At 38.9% G+C, this 22,975-nt stretch overlaps 1 protein-coding gene and 1 long non-coding RNA gene across 3 annotated transcripts in view; one reads left to right on the top strand and one right to left on the bottom strand.

Moving 5' to 3' along the window:
* LOC112853414 (orofacial cleft 1 candidate gene 1 protein) overlaps positions 1–22,975 on the bottom strand; it is a 200,033-nt gene that overhangs the window by 64,582 nt on the left and 112,476 nt on the right. The window contains exons 8-10 of one of the 2 annotated variants that reach the window (XM_086706313.1): positions 14,153–14,239; positions 6,984–7,064; positions 3,369–3,514 (exon numbers count right to left, since the gene is read on the bottom strand). In XM_086706313.1, the coding sequence (XP_086562439.1) occupies positions 3,369–3,514; positions 6,984–7,064; positions 14,153–14,239 (314 nt within the window). The remainder of the gene's footprint in view (positions 1–3,368; positions 3,515–6,983; positions 7,065–14,152; positions 14,240–22,975) is intronic. The other variant, XM_086706314.1, reaches the window with a different exon arrangement.
* Positions 501–3,764, top strand: LOC147580778 (uncharacterized). The gene is made up of 3 exons (XR_015251078.1): positions 501–643; positions 2,856–3,019; positions 3,614–3,764. It is a non-coding gene; the product is annotated as an uncharacterized LOC147580778 (long non-coding RNA).

Here is a 22,975-nt window from a genome sequence, read left to right as displayed (position 1 = left end):
GCCTACTCAGTCTCTAGATATCTAAAACGCTATCCTTAGACCATGTCCAATACCTCAGATAGATGCTCGGATCATCCAATTTTGCCTGATTGCAGAATTAGTTGTCTTTGTCACTCTCAGGTTGCTGTTCCGCTACATATCCACACATTTTTTAATGACATAAATTTCTCCAGTGACCCCACTTGCCTAATAGATCCTACTATTGGAAATGAGGAAAGAAAAGATGGAAACAATTTTATCTTTTAGTAGGAACTAAAACTAAAATACTATCAATCACAGCAAAAAAAAAAAAAGGTAATATATGAAATAAATCTCCATGAAAAAAAAGTAACAACTAATAACATGTTTTCATTTTGCAAATCTCTTTTCACTTGGAGGTGCTGATGGAATGTGAACTGACAGTAAGTAAATCAACAATTGATTGTGACCGCATTAGATAAAGATTTTTCAGAGCAAAGATGACATCAGTGGAATGTGTTTACTCATTCTACATGGTAACCTGTTTCTCCTTCAATGCCAGCCAGCTTTGACAAGAATGCCCCCATCTGAAACCTTTTGTTTCCTGGGATGTTCAAAACGTATGCCAGATAACTAATGAGGAAGAAAACTAAATACCTACAATGGAGGCTAAAGGAGGAAACACGTGAGTGCCATAAATTGGACAGTAAATTTTTCTTATGTAGATTTAACCAATCCCTTGAATTAACATGTGGAAAGTCACCACTGCTTTTTTTTTTTTCTCACCATGATGTGATGTTTGTGCTCTTGTTCTGTTTATCTTTATAATTTTATTCATGACATCTTAATTTATATTTAATATAGTATTTAAGGAGTGATACATAAGCGACTGTATTGGTTCAAGTAATCATGTAGAAGTTGAGCTCACGTAAATGTCCTTAGCGATTTATAAAAATCTATTTCAGGGGCGCCTGGGTGGCTCAGTCGGTTGAGAGGCCGACTTTGGCTCAGGTCATGATTTCACGCTTCATGAGTTCGAGCCCCACATTGAGCTCTGTGCTGACAGCTCAGAGCCTGGAGCCTGCTTCAGAGTCTGTGTCCCGCCCCCCCCCCCCCCCACTCTCTGCCCCACCCCTGCCTGTGCTCTATTTCTCTCTGTCTTTCAAAAATGAATAAACATCTAAAAAATTTTTTTTAATAAATAAAAATAAAAATCCATTTCATCTCCAAAACTTTTTCCATATTAACCACAGAGGTAAATACAGTCCAGCCTACAGAAAATATACTGGTTAATCTGTTAAAGTGTCTTACGAAATCCGTCTTTTATTTATGGAGATTTCATTATGGATTTTACACTTCTATATTTTTGCTCGTATTTGGGGAATGAGGGTTCAGACATGACTTTCACTCATGCAGAATACTAGATTTGATTCAGTCCTGTTGCCAAATGCCAGTCAGTTGTAAAGAATTTAGAAAAGGGGGTGGCTCAGTGGGTTGAGCATCCCACTCTTGATTTCAGCTCAGGTCCTGATCTCACACTTTTGTGTTTTCCAGTCCCGTGTCAGGCTGCGTGCTGAGAGGGAAGAGCCTGCTTGAGAGTCTCCCTCTCTCTCGGCCTCTCTCCCCTCTCTCAAAATAAGTCAATAAACTTAAAAAAAAAAAAAGTATTTAAAAAAGTAAGGGTAGCTAAGACACCCTGATAAGCTTTTTTTAATGTTATTTATTTTGAGAGAGAGAAAGAGAGCACCCTAGTAGGGGAATGACAGAGAGAGAGGGAGGAAAAGTCATAAGCAGTCTCTACACTGTCATTGGAGAGTCTGACACAGCGTTCGATCCCAGGAACCTGAGATCATGACCTGAGCCGAAATCAAGAAGTCAGATGTTTAACCAACTGAGCCACCCAGGCACCTTACACACTGGTAAGCTTTTTAGAATGTGCCCCTGGAAGATGCTTGGTTCAAACTAGCATATTATTCCTCCACTACCCCAAATCCAATATTTTATTTGTAAAATCAAGACAAAAACTTAAAATAATTTTCCTTATTATGGCATATTACACATAAATCGTGTCTTAAAACTTCCCGAAAGCCTGGTGACTTAATTGAATAAACTAACCCTACGAATTTTTATGAAGACGTTTTCTACCTCCTAGACATTAGAAAGCTTGTAGGAAAGGCATGAAATGACTTAGGTCTGAGAATGACCCAGCCAGAAACAAAACCAATCAATTAGGTGCATAGCTTTAACAAACTCGATCACAGAAGAAATTCAGGGGCGCAACAATACCTCGTTTTTCCAATAAGTATTGAATGAAAAATAAAATTTTATTTTTAAACTCTCTTCCTGGACATTTCCTATCATTTATTGTATATGATGTACCTGTTCTTAATCAGTTGCAGATAACTAGGTTTTCCCCTGGGAAGAACGCCATTCTTTCCTTTCTTTCCTGCCATTTAAGGAGTACCTCCTTTGTGTTGGATATTTTATGTATGAGTCATCTCCTTCTGGCGATATAACTTGTCCCTGGTGATATTTTTTTCCTTTTTGGCCTAAATCAGCTTACCTTTCACAAACAACAACAACAACAACAACACACACACACACACACACACCCCTCTGGAACTACCCATGTGTAACGCTTCTCTCTTTGGTGGATCTGAGCACATAATGTTACATCATGGATCAACAGAAACACATACAGAAAACAGGAAAGTGTTTCCAAAGTCAACACAATCCATGGGCTACAGACGGCCTTGTGGGGCATGAGTCACAACAGTTAAAATGTCCAAGTTCCCTTTTAAACGGTGACTTCACAAATACCGGATTATTCACGTGTCATGCAAAACAGATCCAAGTACTTTCTTAATTGTATCCAAGGATGTTGATGCTGTTTTCAGATTTCATTACAGACCATTCATAATATGCTACCTGTGAGCAAGCTTAGCATGAAGTAAAACCGGATGAAGTAAAACTAAATTGTGTGAGGGCTGGGATTGATGTTGAGAAACAGCATGAGTTCTGCGTGATACAACGTGTACGAAAAATGAGGGAAAAGATTTGGGTGAGTCATGAATCATGTGTTCTAGACAGGCATGGGTTGGGAAAATCAAGAGACAATGGGCAGGACCGACATTTCAACTGTTACCTTAGAAAAAGATTATCTTGGGGCACCTGGGTGGCTTAGTCAATTGAGTGTGGGACTTTGGCCCAGGTCATGATCTCGGGGCTCGTGAGTTCGAGCCCCACATGGGGTTCTCTGCTGTCAGCCTATCAGCACAGAGCCCACTTCAGATTCTCTGTCCCCCTGTCTCTGCCCCTCCCCCACTTGTGCGTTCCCCAAAATAAATAAATATTTTTAAAAAAGGAGAGCGATTATTTTAACATTTATCGATGTATATTTGAATGCTGACCTGTTCCAAAGAAGAACTTCCAAGCAGAATTGTATTTTTCTGAACATATCCTTCAGATGCCTCGCTGCCCTCTTTGTGGGATTCCGGTCTCTTTCTGGAATTCACTGTCTCTTCAGAATCCAAAATCTCCTCCTGGTGGCTCCCATCTATTCGCCCCAAAAGGATCACACGAAACTTGACTTTCTCTATGTCAATTTAACGTTGGCTGAACACACAGTAATCTAACCACTTTTTTTTTCTTATAGGGGATAAAGCTTGGTTTTCCGTAATCTACAGTTTAAGCAAATTATTTTCTGTCTAATGTACCAGGAAATCGCTAAAGCCTGGAGCAAGTTTTAAGATTACAACACAACCACAACACCAACAACTTTTGTTCCTCTTCCTGTGATGCTCACAAAGTGGGTAAAGTATAGGTTCTGCATTCCAGCCTTTTTTCCCACTTACCAAATAGATCCTGAAGTGTAGATACCCTGTGTTTCGGTGCCTTAATATTACATGTTGTTTACCACAACATCTAGCAGTTCTTGTTGTTTTGCTAAAACCAACTCAGGAGATGAAGAGGTTCAGAAGAGGCCAGTGCACTTGGGTTCATTTTTCTTTTCTTTTCTTTTAATGTTTCTTTATTTTTGAGAGAGAGACAGAGACGGAGCATGAGTGGGGGGAGGGGCAGAGAGAGAGGGAGACACAGAATCTGAAGCAGGCTCCAGGCTCTCAGCTGTCAGCACAGAGCCCTATGTGGGGCTTGAACTCACGAACCTGAGCCAAAGTCAGACACTTAACCAACCGAGCCACCCAGGCGCCCCGGGTTCATTTTTCAAGTGGGGAACGCGGAGAACAGTTCCCAAGCTATGCAAACACAGAGGGACTTTATTTGGGTTGCCCTGTTTATTTGCATAGAAGTGCCTGCATGTCTATAAATGCTGCATGTACATTATTTCTCTCTCGATCATCTGAAAACGGTAGCATCTACAAAATGCATTTCTTCATCTAGCTGGATAGACACTGTAAATATAAAACAAACGTCTCTCTTCCAGGCTCGGAAACAAAAACGCCAGAAGATAAAATATGGGATTTTCCACGCCTTCCAAAGTTAGAATTTTAACAAAAACCTAGGCACTTTTAACCAAAGGAAGAGAGCTTGGTTTCCAGCAAGACGTGAGGCGGGGAACTGAAGAGAGAGAGCATTGGACTACAGTGTCCAGAGTCCTGTTGGCCTTTCTTCTTTGTTCACGGATACACTGTCTCGCCTTGCACGAGTCTTTAAACCTTCTAGAGCTCAATTATATCCTCGTGTATAATATAGCTGATAAGGAGCCTGACTATTCACTCTGCAAGTTCCATAAGCCTTTTGTAAGCTCACAAATGATTTCGAAAGTCTGTTAGGTGCTACCTGTAAACGTGTACCTGGGTGGCTTCCAGGATCCAAGTTGCAAAGACGTGTCAGAATCGAAGGGGCATGATAGATAGAAAAGTGCATTGCTCAATGTTTAGCACACACACACAAAAAGGTATTCAATATCTATTTGCTAACTCAGATATTAGACTAAAAATATAGAAGTCTCACTTACTCAAACATAACCATTTATGATGTTTAATTTTATGTGTCCGCTTGGCTGGGCTGTGGCGTCCTGTTCTTTGTTCACATTTGGGTCTAGATGTTGCCATCCAATGTGATTTTTAGATGTGATTAACATTTAAAAGGTCAGTAGACTTTGAGCAACATAGATCACCCCTTCATGATGTGGGTGGGCCTCACCCAGTCATCTGAAAGCCCTAAGACTAAAAGATCGGGGCGTCCCAAAAAGGAAGGAATTGAGTCTCAAGACTGCAAGCTAGGAAATGTGGCCTGAGTTCTTGGCCTGCTGGTCTGCTCTGTGGATTTCCATCTCACGACTGTACCTCTATCTTACTTGAATCTCCAGCCAGCTGTCCTGTGAGATTATGACTCAAGCCTTCAGCTCCTGCCTGAATTTCATATCAACTCTTACCTGAATCCCCACCCTACCAGTGTGTCCTAAGGATTTCAGACTTGCCAGCCCCCATAACTCTCTCTTTCTATTGGTTCTACTGCATTCTGCTTTCCGGGGGAGTCCTGACTAATTGATTATTCAAGTTAGGATTTCTCAAAACAAGGGATCAAGCTGGCTTGAAAAATGAGTTTGTTTGGTTTATAAAGACAAAATGAAATAAAAAGTTACACAATCTGATCATTAAAAAGCAAAGGGGAGATGTATCTAGGGAGGAATAAAATTTTTAGGGGATGCTATTCTGTAAATGGGGATTTAAAAACGGGGCCTAACCTTTAGGATTGTTATGACATTTAAATAAATTAATATTTACACTATTTAGAATAGAATGGTCTTAAGGCAGTGCCAGGCACGTAGTAAGAACTCAGTAAATGTCTAGCTGGTGTTAATATTTTCATTATCATCAATTATCTTCACCATCATTTCATCAATTATCAGTTATCATCAGTTATCTTCATTATTCTCTGTATGTGCTTATGATGTCTGCCCACATAATAATTAATAATTTAATCCCCGTAGCTACCCCGTTGTGGCAAGTATGATATGTCCGTTTCACAGAAGTGTCAAAGAAACGTTAAGAAATTGGCCCAAGGTCACACAGTAAATGGTGAAGATTAAACATACAGTCAATAGAAAAATACCATAAAAAATAGAGGGCTTAACCATGAGTCCTGCCTCCTCACATGAATTTTAAAGAATTATTTAAATAAGAAAGACAAGGGGCGCCTGGGTGGCTCAGTCGGTTAAGCGGCCGACTTCAGCTAAGGTCATGATCTCACGGTCCATGAGTTCGAGCCCCGCGTCGGGCTCTGTGCTGACAGCTCAGAGCCTGGAGCCTGTTTCAGATTCTGTGTCTCCCTCTCTCTGACCCTCCCCCATTCATGCTGTCTCTCTCTGTCTCAAAAATAAATAAACATTAAAAAAAATTTTTTTTTTAAAAATAAGAAAGACAAAATGATCATTTGAGAAGAACTAAGCAAACACTAAAGAAAAAAAATAGAATTTTTCCCCATGAATTTGAATTCATGTGTATACAACTGACACTTAATGCTTTGGTAAAAACTCCAGTGTGGTTCTGGCATGAATTTGTATGTGTTAACCTAAGAATTTAGATTTTAGTTTTTAAGGGATTACCTGTAAATTCCTAGATTAATACACATGAGAATTACTTACTTAAAGAGCCTAACATTCATAAATATGAACTCCCATGCTAAGATTGAAGACAATATACTACTTGTCTTCTATCACCCAAAGCACTTATTTAAAAGCTAAAACACACTCTTTAAAAAGAATGGCTTCATATTAGAGAATCCAAATATGCCATATGCCATTGTAAGATCCCGCAATAGTAAGTAAATCATTTTTGCCATTTAGGGTTATAAATTCTATGTACTTATAGAAAATTGGGCCATGTTTAGCTTTCCCCCCAACTTTAGCTATATTTAGGGATTTGCAGCCATCAGAAGCACACATAGGTCACCAATCAATGGTTATATTTAGAAAATACAGATTAGCTTTTGCAAGAAACCGTCTTAATGAATTTGCAACTAATGTTAATACAAAAGGTTGAAAATAATTAGTCTCTTACCTTGGGCTTCTCCTTGTCCTCTCTCCTCAAACAGCTTCATTAATCGATCATTGAGAATTCTAGTATCAACTTGCAGGGGTGCTAAAAGAACATATTTATGGTAACTCTCTCATCAGTTAATTTAATTACAAAAAGAAATTATCAACCATTATGGCTATTTGGTTATTTATAGGTCATAGACACAAATTCTATCCAATATGCTGCCTTGTTCTGAAATAAAAAAAAAAACCTTTAGTAAATCAATGATAACTGGAACAAGGACTTTTAAATGTATATCACAGGCTATTCATAATAGGATACTTCTTCTCCATTAAAAGTGATCTGATATTCAATGGAATATGGTATATACTACACAAGAGTCATTTCAGAACAAGCCATTATGGTTTGTCAAATCATAGAAAAGAATATTTAAGCAAAATGAATATTTTCTACTAATACTCGCTGTATATCTTATTTTTTACTGAATATATATAGGAAACAACAAACTTAGGTGGTGTTAGGTGGTCTTAGATTCCCATATATATGCTAATGCAATATAATAGCAAATACAAATGCTACTTAGTTCTTTTGTGAACCTAAAGTAACAAGGTTATGTCAGTACAAAAAACACAAACAACCAAAGAATCAAAGAAAAAACACATAATCATAAAAACACGACACTGGAAGAGGGTTTAAAGAATCATCCAGGTAGATTTGCTGCTGGAAAGAACCAAACATAAACGATGCCAATGTGGAGGACCACCCCGGTCTTAGAATTCGAATATACATACATACATCAAATATGTTCCCCTTCCCATAGAAGGCAAGTGAACCAGCTAAACTGTGGTTGCACTTTTACAGTAGTAGTTTTAATCCAGCCCAAGTATTCCTACTACTTATCTCTCTCTTTGCACTCCATGGGTGAGCCAATGCTGAAGATGGTCATTAAACTCTGCAACTCACACCTGAAACTCTACCACCAAGTGGTCTAGAAGAGCCTTGAGGGGTCTTCACTGAGCCAGTTAGAAGTTCCTGAAAATTCCAGGTCTCCCCTTTCTATCCATGCCTATGATCTTTTGAACATTAGTGTTGGGGAAAAAATCCAGTGTAGCCTATACTCATAGGCTTAGGTTGCTGGAGCCAGATAGAATGGTTGAAAGGTCAACCTAAAAAGGTCTTTAAAGTTAGTAGTTTCTGCTCATTGAATCCTGCAGATGGCTTTCCCAAGTAGCAGTTGACCTGCAAGCGTTCTTTTCTTGACAAGGGCCAGCACAAACCTCCTACCACCCCAACACTTTGGGAAAATGGAGAGGGGCCATTTCTGGAAGCCATTTTGCAAATTTTGTATCAGGGAAGCATGAACTTGCATTCCAGCATTGCCTGGATCTTTATAACTCTTAGTGGAACAGTTACAAAACTTACAAAGCTGATATATGGCTCATAAAAGAATCTTATTTGGAAGTTAACAATGAGCAATAGCAAAGGCGTAGATGGGGAAATACCTACAGATGTAATAAAAGCTTCAATATAAGGACTTGGTGGTCCTGACACACCGATGGGGGTCACAGACAAGAATAAATGAACATGCATTTGGATGTTAAAACAAATGGATAGCCAAAAGGTAAATGGGATCAATACAGAGATAACATCTTTAGAGAGAGGCAAACCTTCGTCCAGATGCCAACTCTGCCACTTACTCGCTCTGTAACCTGAGGCAGATTCTTAGAGCCCCTGAACTCGAATCTCCTTGCCCCAAAGATGAAATGGTTGTGAGGGTTAAGAAGATAACACACATAAAGCACCTCGCTTCATTCCTGGCATAGAGTAGGTACCCAGTAAAGGGCAGCCACCCCCCCCCTTTACTTGTTTGTTAACCATTTAGCAAGTGTATGAAGTGCATACTTTTTCAATAGTTTAGATTCTGTGATTCTGAATTAGTGTTTGTGTTTTCACTATGAAGTAATGAATTCTAGACCACTTTTGGGGTGTTGTATGAGAGAAATCTGAATAAGAGACCCCTAACCAATAATTGTTATAGAGGTTCTGGTTTCTTTCCTTACCAGGCAGACCCGGTAGGGAAACCCCCTCAATGATGCCCCAATAAAACCCTGGAGAGTCAAACGGGTTACATAAGACAGAAACTGAAAACAAGAGAATGTCCCCTTCAAACTCAAATTCAACAATTTGGATGAATCTGCTTATTTTCCCCTCCAGAAATTTTCCCAAAGGGAAAGGTAGAGAAAGCCAACAGCACAAATGTAACTCCCGAGGGGAAAGAGAACAGACAGAGCCAAAGACGGGGGTTCCCTCCATGCTTGCCAGATCTCTGTGATCTTAAGAAAAATACTAAATCTCTCTAAGCTTGTTTCTTCATCTTAAAAGTGGAAATAATAACAACTACTTTGGGTGATTTTGCATTGGTGGGTCAGAGCTACTATACCCACCTGAAGACATCCCTTGACCACTCAGTAAGTCATAATAACCAATGTTTACAGAAGACTTGCCAGGTTTTGGATACTATGCTTAGCACTTCACGTTCATTTAGTCATTTATATATGAACTCAACAAATATTCCTCAAGTCGACTCATGTTCTATGCCATCTGCTGCGGTAAGATTTAAAAATTCATCAGCATGGGGCACCTGGGTGGCTCAGTCAGTTAAGTGTCCGACTCTTGGTTTCAGCTCAGGTCATGATCTCACAGTTTCATGAGTTCAAGCCTCTTGTCTAGCTCTGTGCTGGCAGGGCAGAGCCTGCTTGGGATTCTCTGTCTCCCTCTCTCTCTGCCCCTCCCCTCACGCTGACTCTGTCTCTCTCAAAATAAAAAAAATAAACTAAAAAAAGTTCATCAGTGAACAAGGTAAGCAATATCTCTGCCCTCTGTGTTCAGAATATGGGGAGAAATACATATCACGGATAACCTCACTAATAAAGAGATTCGTGATCATTCCGTATGAGTGTGATAAAGAAGGTATACAGGGAAACATCACCTTGGTTAGTCAAGGGAGTTGAAAATTGACATTTAAGCCAAAACTTTGGGAAGAGAGTCCAATGGCCAGTAAGGAGGCTGCCCCAGCATCTGGTGAGTGTCTGGTGTCCAGAAAGAGCTCCATGAATATAAGGAACAAAAAGAAGTCCCACGTGGCCAGAGCACAGTGAGCATGTGGCGGGAACCTGAGATGAAGAAGGACAGTATATCGGTCTTTACCTTGAAAGCAATAGGCAACAATAAGAGAGCATCAATGAGGGAGTGGCAAGACGCTGTGTGGACAACAGATTAAAGGAGAAAAGGCACGGATGTGGACAAAAGCAGTCCAAAATATTCCAGATAGGAGCTGGTGTTCACTTGAGACTGGGTAGGAACAGCAGAGATGCTGGGAGGCAACAAAGAACGAGATCTCATGTATCTTGTGATTCCTGTGTCAGCAAATAAACATTAGGTGCTATATATGAGCCAAACATTACGCTGGAGTCTAAGGACCTTTAAGGTTTAGTGGAAAAGAAAGCTGCTAAAGAAATAAGTATAGCGATAAATATGTAAATAATAACTAGGATGCGTGTCAAAGGAAAAAGAGTGATGAGAGAAAGAGAAGCATAATTAAAGTCTGGTGATCAGGGAAAACACATTTCGTGTGTCAAATCCATGGGCCTCAACACTCTGTAAGGTATTATTATGAATTAATTATTATTAAATAAATTCAACATGTGATGGTTAACTTGATGTGTCAACTGGGGGTAAGCTGTGGGGCCCAGTGGTTTGGTCAAAAGTCAGTCTTGATACTTCTGTGACAGTATTTCTTAGATGTGATTGACATTTACGTTGGTACACTTTGAGTAAAGCGAGTTACTCTACAGAATGTGGGTGGGCCTCATCCAATCAGTTGAAGACATACGGGAAAATGCAGGTTTCCCAAAGAAGTCATTCTCCTCAACACTGCAAGATAGAAACTATGCCTCCATTCCAGCCTGTTGCCCTGATGAATTCAGTCTCAAGACTGCATATCAATGCTTGCCTGAATTTCACATCAACTTTTACCCGAATCTCCATCCTACCAGCCTGCCCTATTGCCCTGCAGATCGACTTGCCAGCCCCCACAGTCACATGAACCAATTTCGGAAAATAAAAATAAATCTCCCTTTCTTTTTGTCACTCTTTCTCTCTCCCTCTGTGTGTGTGTGTGTGTGTGTGTGTGTGTGTGTGTGTATGCACACACATATATATACATAAAATATAGGTATTATATACATGTATATTATATGCATTATGTAATACATACAAACAAAAAGAGAGCCTATTTATTGGTTCTGTGCTCTGTTTCTTTGGAGAACCCTGATACGTAAGCTAATATTACCTACATCAAATCATATACACATGTAAAATAATAAAACGGTGTGCAGCTTTGGAGTGGATGGTATATAGAAGCACTGAGATCTGAAGTCCATATTAAGTAAAGTGTATTTACCAAGAGCCAAGAACCAATTGTCCATTGTTTATACAATCTTTGTTACATAAAAATTAACATACTATCCTGCCAGGACTTCTTGCTAAAAAGAGAAAATGGCGGTGGTGTTGGTAGATTGTTGACACTGAAAAAGAGTCATAAATTCTACAAAACATTGAACGTTGTCTAACATATGTCCCTTTATGTTTAGATTCCAGGAAGCACAAAGTAAGATAAGTGCTTGAGTATAGGTATAATACCGTCCTCTATTTCTCATACATTTACTTCTCCCTTTTTTGGTGCCCCCAAATCCCTCTTTCATCTATATTTGAACTCTGCTTTCACCATATACATTTACATTTCTATTATACGCTGCCTCAAACTGTTTTGGAAGTAAGTAGAGAACAAATTATAAATAGCTTTGCCACACCTACTGTAAGAATCAAGACGATTCTCGGCAATGAGACTGACAACCTTCCAAAAAATGTCGACATCATTCAGAGTGATCTCATGAAGGGCCCCGGAGGAATCCTGTGAAGGGACTTAAATCATGTCAATACAGGGGCGCCTGGGTGGCGCAGTCGGTTAAGCGTCCGACTTCAGCCAGGTCATGATCTCGCGGTCCGTGAGTTCAAGCCCCGCGTCAGGCTCTGGGCTGATGGCTCAGAGCCTGGAGCCTGTTTCCGATTCTGTGTCTCCCTCTCTCTCTGCCCCTCCCCCGTTCATGCTCTGTCTCTCTCTGTCCCAAAAATAAATAAACGTTGAAAAAAAAAATCATGTCAATACAGAACTCAGTCTCTTTGGAAAGAAAAGGAAGAGGTTCTGACTTGACAAATGGTGGGAAACAGAAAAGAACTGGCAGGGCACCTGGGTGGCTCAGTCGGTTGGGCGTCCAACTTCTGCTCAGGTCATGATCTCACAGTTCGTGGGTTCGAGCCCCATGTAGAGCTCTGTGCTGACAGCTCAGAGCTTGGAGCCTGTTTTGGATTCCGTGTTTCCCTCTCTCTCTGCTCCTTTCCTGCTCACACTCTGTCTCTCTCTCTCTCTCAAAAATAAAATAAATATTTTTTAAAAATTTTTAAAAAAGAAAAAACTGGCTACTCTTTGCAGCATCCGTAGTCACATATAGACCACGGTCAAGGGCGTTACACTGGGCTTCCGTTACAAGACCACGTCTATGGATGCTCACTTCCCCATCAACATTGCTATTCAGGAGAATGGTTCTCCTGTTGGAATCCGGAATTTCTTGGGTGAGAAATACATCTGCTGGGTTTAGATGAGGCCTGACATTGTTTGTTCAATCTCTCAAGCCCAGAAAGATGAGTGAATTCTTGAAGGAAACGACATTGAACTTGGATTGAACTCAGTTGCTTTGACTAGGTAAGCTACAACGGTTAAAAACAAGGATGTCAGAAAATTTGGGAATGTTATCTATGTTTCTGAGAAAGGAACAGTTCACCAGGGCTGATGAGTAAGATCTAAGTCGTCCAGCTACAGACACAGCAAGATGCCGGTGATTTTTCAGACTTAACTGTGATATTTTCAAGATGCGATAAAAGCTGTATTGACTCGGGGGGAAAAAAGCAAATGATAAACAAATGAATATGAGAACAAAGCTGAACCAGGGTGAAGATAGATGGCAAACGATGTAAAGATGGCCACCTGCTTGAAAATGTAGGACTCAGAGGGAAGTACAGGCATTGGACAATCACTGCGGACTAAGGAAGAGTGACCCACAATATTTTATTCTATTACACTTACTTGTCCATGGTTAGAGCCATTCATATCTTATCGAACATCTTATTAAGTCAACTTTCGTCCTTACATTACAAAAATTCCCCCAATGCAACTATATATTGTGATCTCCGAGGAATTAAAACAGACTTCAGGAAGAATCCAACCAATAACTCCTCTCCAGAATTCACTGGGATTACCTTTCATCCCTCAAGTGTATTGGGCAAATAAAAGGCTGGGATTTTTTTTTCAGTTTTCAGTTCACCTTGCTTTGGGCTACTGCTAAAAACTATCCTGAGAGTAAGTCCTCGCCTTCTCTTGTACATGTCTCTTTTGATGATATCCGTGGATTCTGTATCGTCTAAAATTAGGCATAGTTACTGAAAACTGTCTTTTCAAAAAATGTTTGCACTGTGTTTGATCCTTTTTATCGGAGGATTTACCCCTCTCTTTCACTAAAAAGTGCAGATTCAGTGACTGGCGCCCAACGGTGAAATACGGTCTTTGTTATTTTACAACTGCAACCAGACTCGAGGTTACAGAAGAAGAAATCAGAAGAAGTCATATCACTGCACCTTGTGGTTCAAAACTTAAGTGGTGGTTCCATGCGTTCCAATGAAAGGAATTCAGTAGTCACTAGGCAAGGAAGCTCCACATGCTAGATGAATTTTGCACTGCATCCAAGAATGCTCATTTTAAGCTCAAAGAGCAGAGGCGGCATTTGTAAAGGAATGATGCGCCTCATATACATAACACAGGCCTTATAATGACACCAAACTGCTTAAGGCCCCGTGTCAAATGAAAGCAAATTCTTGCTGCTTCTATCTGACCAGCTGGCTGTCCTTGATCAAAAATTACCTTCGCTGCCCATCACGTTGTTAGTGGTTAAAACTTACCATTTAAATTGTAAGCTGCAAAATCTAAACGGAACTGCATGTGTGATCTTTGTCACCTCATTTTCATGAATGGAAAAGAATATTCTGACACAAAAATTACATACTTAATTCTAGCTCACCCTCTCTGCTGACCTCCATCCCACACTGCCTTGGGTTTATTTCCTCATCCATCAGTGGGTCAAAGTAATTTCTGCTGTATTCATTTCCTGTGGAAAGTACACGAAGTAAGGGTCAGTGATTATTAGAAGCACATGAACCAAAATGTTAATTTTGAAATCGACACCAGCACAGAAGGGCCATTTTAGCTACTTTATAAGCTTAATTTTTGTACAAGTCTTTCCAGGCCTCCTTTTTTGTAATTATCATCTTGCAAAAGGTCAGAAAAGGTAATTCAAGAAACAAGTTCATGCTATCTTTCGGTTGCTAAAAAATTAATGAGAAAATTATCAAATGTAGACTTTAGAAAAATAATATAAAAAACTTAAGCAAAATTATGTTTAGGATAGGCTCAAAAAATGGACACTGTTGGATTACAGTGATGTTTCAAGTTCACCGATCGTTGTGTTTGCCTGCTTGTATATCATTCCCAAAGTAAACTGTGTTGTTGTTTCCGGAATTCTGTCATCGACTTACTAATACCTTCATTATGAGAAACTGTAGAAAATTTCCATGTTGACAGTTGAATAAAAACAGAGAGAGAGAAAATAGAGAGAAAGAGAGAGGAGGAGGGAAAGAAGGAAGGAAGGAAGGAAGGAAGGAAGGAAGGAAGGAAGGAAGGAAGGAAAGAAGGAAGGAAAAGGAAGGAAGGAGGAAAAGAAGGAAGGAATGAAGGAAGGGAAGGAAGGAAGGAAGGAAGGAAGGAAGGAAGGAAGGAAGGAAGGAGGAAAAGAAGGAAGGAATGAAGGAAGGGAAGTAAGGAAGGAAGGAAGGGAGGAGGAAAGGAAGGAAGGAAGGAAAGGAGGAAGGAAGGAGGGAAGGAGGGAAGAAAGGAATGGAAGGAAGGAAGGAAGGAAGGAAGAGGGAGAGAGACAGAAAAAGAAAAGCAAGTGAGAGATGGTATTGCTTATAGGTCTTTTTTGTTCTGTCAAGTTAAGTTACATGAAGGGAAGTTACCAATGATGCAGTCAGAAATTTGGTCAAAACACATCAACGCTCTCAACAAACTAACCAAAAACTCTCACTTTATGTTTCCCATTTACCTTTGTCCTTATCTCGATAATCAACCTGCAGCATCGAATATGACTTTGTAAGAGAGAAAAGGGCCTGTTATCAATTTTCCAAATCTAGTTTCATACTTCCTGCAGACCAAAATGTACACGTCCGTTGCTAGTAATTTGAACTCAGTAAAATATAACCTACTCTGACGATAATTCAAGTTGCCTCCAACACTGTCCAAGAAATAAAGCATCGTAGTCTGAAAACAATAGTACTTTTGAAAGTATTATTCACAGGAAAGGGTTAACATATACTAGGCACATGGTGATACTCCACGGTATATTTGATTTAGGATCAAAAATAATCCAACCAGCGTTTCCTTTTCCAAGACTAAATGGAATTTTGATATGAACCGAGGTTTAATTTATATTTCTGGACTGGCACATTTTTGCTGTCAGTCTCTGTTCCATCAACGTAGTAAGTACAAGAACTGAAAATCTGCTTTTCCTTGAGGTCTCAATAAAGGAAAAAAATAAATAAATGAGTTTCATTTTTGTTACTTTATCTGTCAACAACTACTAGGCTGGTATGAATCTTGGCAGTATGTAATCAAAGTCTTGTGTACTGCAATAACACAGCCGTTCTCCCTCATTCACTGTGATTGTTTTTGGTTTTTTCCCCCTCTACCACAAAGCACTGTGGTACCCTAAGCTCAGTCTTCCATATGCTCGCAAAATAACTCGCCTATATGAGAGCGCAGGGGGTGGTCTATTTCTTACTATTAATGGAAGCGACAGCCGTCAACAATCGGTGCCCAGATCCTGCAATCTCCCCCCATCAAGTACAAAACTCAATTCTTTGTCTCCTGAAACGACTTAGTAAATAACACCGAGAGAATCAAGACCTTGGAGAAAGAAACAGAGGGAAGTCATTTTTAACCAAAAGTCTGGAGAAGTTGATTTGCTTTGTAACCAAATGTATTAGCCAAATTTATCTGGTTCGTAATCATTTTCAATCCCTGCTGTCAGTGGAGAGATGAGGGTCCCGCCCAGCGGTGCAAGGGGGCCTGCCCCCTGGGATTGCTGGGAGACTCCAGCCCCCCCTCCCCGAGTGTCCCCTCAGGGCTGGGTGCTTCCGCAAGCCCCTGGGAGGTGGGCCCCTCAAAGGTCCATGTATGGTTTTGACATCTATGCAAATCGTTCCTCCCACATTCATTCTGGGCAGAGGCACACATGTAAGTTATAAATGCCATGCCTGGAGTGATTTATGTTGTGCTCCGCATTCTGGGAGAGGACAGGTAAACGCTAATAAGGAATCTTTACAAAGTAAGACAGGCAATCCACAGGTTCCCTTTTAGCATCCCCAAAGTTTAGCTTATCTTATCTTTCTTATCTTATGTTATCTTGTTATGTTAATGTTATGTAACTCATATAGTTTATATAATTCATATCTTTATATAATTCATGTATTTTATATAATTTATATATCATTATGTAGTTCATATAATTTATGTAATTCGTACATTTTTGTATATTTCATAACTTCATATATTTTTATATAATTCATATACCTTCATATAATCCACATATTTTATGTAACTCATATATTTTTTGTATTTCATATATTTTATATAATTCACATATTTTTTCATATATTTTATATAATTCATATATTTTATGAATATATATTTCATGTATTTTATATATTTTATAGAATTCATTATTTCTATTTCATATATTTATATAATTCATTTTTTATATAATTCATATATGTTAATTCATATGTCTTTATAAAATTCATATATGTTGTATAATTCATATATTTTTACAATTTGTGTATTTTCCACTATATTTTACATCATGTTGTACATTGTGTTACATATACAATATAATATATAACATATATTATACTTGATCTATAATATTATGCTTGTTTATTGTCTGTCTCCCCTACTAAAAAAAAAAAATCAAAACCTAAAAAACATGTTTTCAGACTAACCTAAAATAAAATTGTTCCATGGGGACAATGACATTATCTCTTTGTTTACTGCAGCCCCCTCGGGGTCTAAAAGTGTGCCTGGCACACAGAGGTACTCATAACATCTGAATTCATTTGTTAAATCAACCCTTCTCAGAAACCTACTGCAAATTCTTCCCTGTCTGAGATGATTTGTCTTGATTAACTGAACGACTTTTTTCCCACTCTTTATTCATCTCTTCCTTTCTATTCCCCACCCCTTCTATCCTTTCCTCCAAGATCCCTCTTCCCTTTACTCTTTAACTAAGTGCTTTCTAGGAACAAAATATTATGTTTGTGGATTTTAACAAGGAACAAACAAAGCACCATGGCCTCTGCCTTCAGAGCACAATGAGCTCAGAGAACAAGGAAGGGAAACTATGCAGTCTGGTAAGATTTAATACTGTGGTAAAGGAGTTCTGTTCTAGCACATAGCAGGAACATCTAACCCATAATACTGGGGACTTAGAGAAGACTCCCGGAGAAATTGCTACCTGACGTTAAGTTTCAAAATGTGATCGGGAATTAGCCAAATCTAAAACTACAGGGGAAAGGAATTTTTCATGGAAGGGGAAACATGGGCAAAGGCAAAAAGATACAAAGAGCGTAACGACAGGAGAAGCATGTTTCGTTAGCAGATGCTGTTCGATTTTGCTCAGTCCCCTGAAGTTACAATATCGTACAGTAAGTAATGGCGTCCAGACTTCCTCACTAGTCCCAGAATGGAGTTTAACTCATGTTTTTGTTCAAATGATTATTACGTTTTTGCACTTTCTGCTGGTAATGATGTTTCCTATCTATTCATTCAACCAGTATTTATTGAGTGCTTTTTATGTGAATATGTCAGTAAAGTAAAATGCTCAAATATCCTTCCCCTCCCAGAGCTTGCATTCTGGGAGTGAAAGAATAAAGGCAAACAAATATGTATATTTTATAGGTTTTGTGGGGGTTTTGTTTGATGGTGATAAGTGTCGTGGGAAAAAATGAGAGCCAGATAAGGATGATGACACAACTCAAGGATGACTAAGGGTCACGTGTTTTGCATATGCCTTTGTTTCACACTAAGAATTACACTCAAAATCAAATCACTATATTCTCAAGACTATAGAGATAGTGAAGCCATACTGCAATACTTAAAACCTATTATTTATAACGTCTTATGATTTTGCCAAGTTCTCGCTATACAATAAATCAGCCTATGAGTCAGATAAGAACCTACTCTTAAATGACAGAACAATTCCTCCTCTTTACGGTTATGTCTTGCCCTGATAAACCACTAACCTGAATACAGTAGGCTAAATCCAGTAGTCTAAGACAGTAAAGCACAGCAAACCTATGATACATTCGGAAACAACAGACTTCATCCTAACACTACCAGCTCCTTTGCTCAAGTTTCATTGGATAGTGTGAGGATATAATAAAGTGGGATGGCTTTTGAATAGGGTGTAAATTACCAGAAGGTAGGTTGCTAATAGGATAAATTTCTGAAAGTGCCCTAGTCATTCAGAATATGCATTTGGATATATCTAAAATCATCTCACAGGAAAATTAATAGACCCACTGAGAAATTCAAAGTAGGGCATCTAGCAACATACATACAACAGATTCTAATTTCGCTGGCATTTAACTGTTTGTTATATTCAGATGAATAATCTGACAGCCCCACGTGTAAATATATATCTTACAGGATGCATTGAAGCAATTGGATGTGACACATAAATTAATAAAGCAGGACACTGGTCTTACAGGTACTCTTGGTACTCTATTTTTGTTTCCAACTTCCTAGAATTAGCCGTTCAATGTTTAGAATCAGCCTCAGTTGATTCATTTCTTGTGCTATTTTTTTACTGAACGGGGGGTGGAGAACACATGTACTTGCCTCTGCCCTTCCACACATATCAGGTTTTCCTATCATTTAACTCAGAGCAGCACAGAATGTAATCAGGGCTTTTACTTAAATTACAGTGTACATGAACTTTGGTCAGGAAATACTCCAGTGTGCACCCATGCAGTTCCTTGGGGGCTGTAAGAGCGAGAACGAAATTGCCCACCAGAGGAAGGTTAGCGTGAATCATGGCAGTGTCTTGGCTCAACGAGGCAATCACTTCCTTTCAAATCAGCTCCATTAGCTCCCAAGGAAGAAAATCTGAAGGCATCTATCTGTTCCTTGGGAGGTTTTTATCGACTCCATTCTTGTCCTTTTCCTGTGAATCCACCTGTTTCAACTCAGCCTTTTATCACCAACCATCATGTTTTCTGTGATATACTGTCAGTGAAATAAAAATAGGAGAACTGCATGCAAACTAAATCACTAACTAAACGGTTTACATTCTATGATGCTAGCCATGCACCAAAATTTTACAAACTAGGATATTCTCCCAAACACTATTCCTTTTAAAGGCATGAAGGCTACGTAAGTATAATGAAACTGAATTGCTATGCACTTTATGAATACATTTGGGAAACCTTCCTAGTTTCCCCTCTTTGAAAATCCAGTATGAAGAACTCAGGTTTAAATGTCCACAATGCTAGTTTACATATACATATGTGGAAATCAGGGGCTGTAATAGAATATAGAAAGTGAAAACTATGTCAAACTTATACATGCCTTAGAATACTAAATCAATCCAAATACTGTTTTATAAGGTTGATTTACAAACATTTTATATATATATACATATATATGTGTGTGTGTGTATATATATATATTATGTTTGTAATATATATAATATAAATAATAAATATAAGTAAATATATAATATCTAATATTGTAATATATAAATACAATATTATAATATATATTATGTATATAATAAATAATATAATAAAATATAAAATATAATGTGTGTGTGTGTGTATATATATATATATTTTAAATAGGCTTCATGCCCAGCACAGAGCCCAACGTGGGGCTGAGATCAATGCCTGGGCTGAGATCAATGCCTGAGCTGAGATCAAGAGTCAGATGCTTGGGGCGCCTGGGTGGCTCAGTCCGTTGAGTGTCCGACTTCGGCTCAGGTCAGGATCTCGCGGTTCGTTATTTCGAGCCCCCCCATTGGGCCCTGTGCTGACAGCTCAGAGCCTGGAGCCTGCTTTGGATTCTGTGTCTCCCCCTCTCGCTCCCTGCTCACACTCTGTCTCTCTCTCTCTCTCTCTCTCTCTGAAAAATAAATAAACTTAAAAAATTTTTAAAATAAAAAAAAGAGTCAGATACTTAATCAACAGTCACACAGGCACCCCCAAACATATTTTACATTTAACTTAAAGGCAACTAAACATACAAGAATACGTCTTACTGTGATAAAGCATAGTATTATAGTAAATATTTAAACAGAACAACACAACCCAAATAAACATCCAAAAATAAAAGTTAATGACAAGAACTCAAAGTATGATTCAGATGTTCACTATCAATACTATTATTCAGCACTCTCTTAGAAATCTTGGCCAAGGCAGTTAGAACAAACATAAAGGGGTAGATGAGCTCAAACTATTGAAAATCATTGTATCTTATGCAATTATTACTTGAAGATGATATGCTTCCCTACCATGAAAGCAGAAGAGATGTAACCAAAAAACTTTTAGAACAAAGGAGATATTATTGGCACAATAGCTTGAAAAAAACCAGAAAATCGTTAAGAATCATTAACTTTTCTAAATACCAACTATAGCCACTTAGAAGACAAAATGAGTATAGAAAAGTGGGTTAAGCATCCAACTTCAGCTCAGCTCAGGTCATGACCTCATGGTTTGTGGGTTCGAGCCCCACATCAAGCTCTGTGCTGGTAGCACCGAGCCTGGAGCGTGCTTCAGATTCTGGGTCTCCCTTTCTCTCTGCCCCTCTCCCGCATACACTTTGTCTCTTTGTCACTCTCAATGAATAAACATTAAAACAAAAAGTTTTTTAAGAAAAGGAACACCCAGAAAAGCTCCAGAGTGCTCTCAAAAATTAAATTATTTATATTAGATTTTGCATAGGAGTCCGTTGGTCGTCATCAAGAGTATTCATCTTACTCAGAAATTCAAACTGAAAGGCATGAATTTCTTTAACAGCCGGGTTAAAAACAGCAAACGGATAATAGTTCTTTTTTCATCTTTACAGAAAAGCTAGCCTGTGCCAATTACTTGACCACTAACCCTGTATTCCAGAACGGGTGCCCTGTTGGGCAAATTCGCCTTCTCAACTGCTTATTCTTACTTCCTTTCCACATCTTGTGGGTATTTGAGATATCAGTGATTTGAAAATCTAAATAGGGTAACAGTAGAAGTTTGCTAACAAGTACTAATTAATTGAGCCATATTCTTTCTTCCCCGAAGGCCCTCCCTCGTGGTAGATTATGAGGCATCTTAACTTTCAAACCACCATAGTGCCGTTGAGTGCATAATTCCTGCAGGGCATTATCCCACAGCACCTCGAGGCATTAATGCATCCTGTGCTCCCCTGGACCTCAAATCCGCAGCGGTAGAGTGTGTCCCTAAGTAGCTAGCTCCTAAACAAGAAGATCTTTCCATTACTTAAGTAATGGCGATAATTCAAAGGTGAAGTATAAATATACTATTTTTTTTACACATGTTTCAAAGTCCTTCCAAAAATATCAAGGTGGATTTCCTTTTTTTTTTTCTAGCTTGAAGCCTGGCAGCATGATTCTACATGTAAATAAATTGATGTATGTAGTGTGTAATATTGCCTTTCAAATTAGGACCTACCTGAAATTAAACATCAATCACCCTCTAATCTTTTTTTCTTTTTTAAGAGAGAGAGATAGGGAGAGAGAAAGTGAGCAGGGGAGGGGGGGGGGGGGAAGAGGCAGAGAAAGAATGCCAGGCAGGCTTGCATTGTCAGTGCAGAGCCTAACACGAAGCTCGTTCCCACGACCCAGGGATCATGACCTGTGCCGAAATCAAGAGTGGGACGCTCAACTCACTGAGCCACCCAAGAGCCCCACCCTAACCTTTTTTATTGCGCCATCATTCATTTAATAATACGTCTTCCTCATGGATCTAAGGTTACTTGTATTTATGCACTATGTTTAAGACTTCATTTAGGTAGTAATGTTTTCTTAATTTTTTTTAATGTTTATTTATTTTTGAGAGAGAGACAGACAGAGTGTGAGCAGGCAAGAGGTAGAGAGAGAGGGAGACACAGAATCCAAAGCAGGCTCCAGGCTGTCAGCACAGAGCCCCATGCGGGGCTCGAGCTCACAAACTCTGAGATCATAACCTAAGCTGAAGTCAGAACCTTAACTGACTGAGCCACCCAGTCTGCCCAGGTAGTAATGTTTTCATCACAGTGCAGCACATTTCAATATGGAAGCAATCAATACCATGGATTATTAGATTTAGTTTAAATAATCTTAATTAATAATCCTTTCTCTGAAAACTCTGGAAATTTATAGATGACTACACTTTATCTCCTAAAGCAAAGGTGAACCCTTTGGAAAGTCGTGAACGGACTTCCCCTGGGTTGTTTTTGAAATAAGGTTTTTGGTCAATTTGCTGTTAAATTCTCTCTAATAGAAAACAAAAGTGATCTGAAAGAAACTCTAAATGGAGTTATTTGGAGATGAAGGACTAATTTATATTTAAGAGCATAAAATACTAAGGTCACGAAAAACTTTTCTAACAAAATTGTTCTTAAAATGGAAATGCAACCATTGACTCTAGTCAACATCATGGCTTGCAAAGTTTGAATGTATATGAAACTGCATTGGTATGGTGCAACTTCTTATTCTGATAGGAAGTTATGTCTTTTAAAATTTCACCAACTATTT

Source organism: Puma concolor, chromosome B2 (assembly GCF_028749965.1).
Source record: "Puma concolor isolate L17-30 chromosome B2, mPumCon1.1.hap2, whole genome shotgun sequence".
Lineage (NCBI taxonomy): Eukaryota > Metazoa > Chordata > Mammalia > Carnivora > Felidae > Puma > Puma concolor.
Note: the sequence above shows the minus strand (reverse complement) of the source record. Positions and strands in the feature narration are given on the sequence as shown.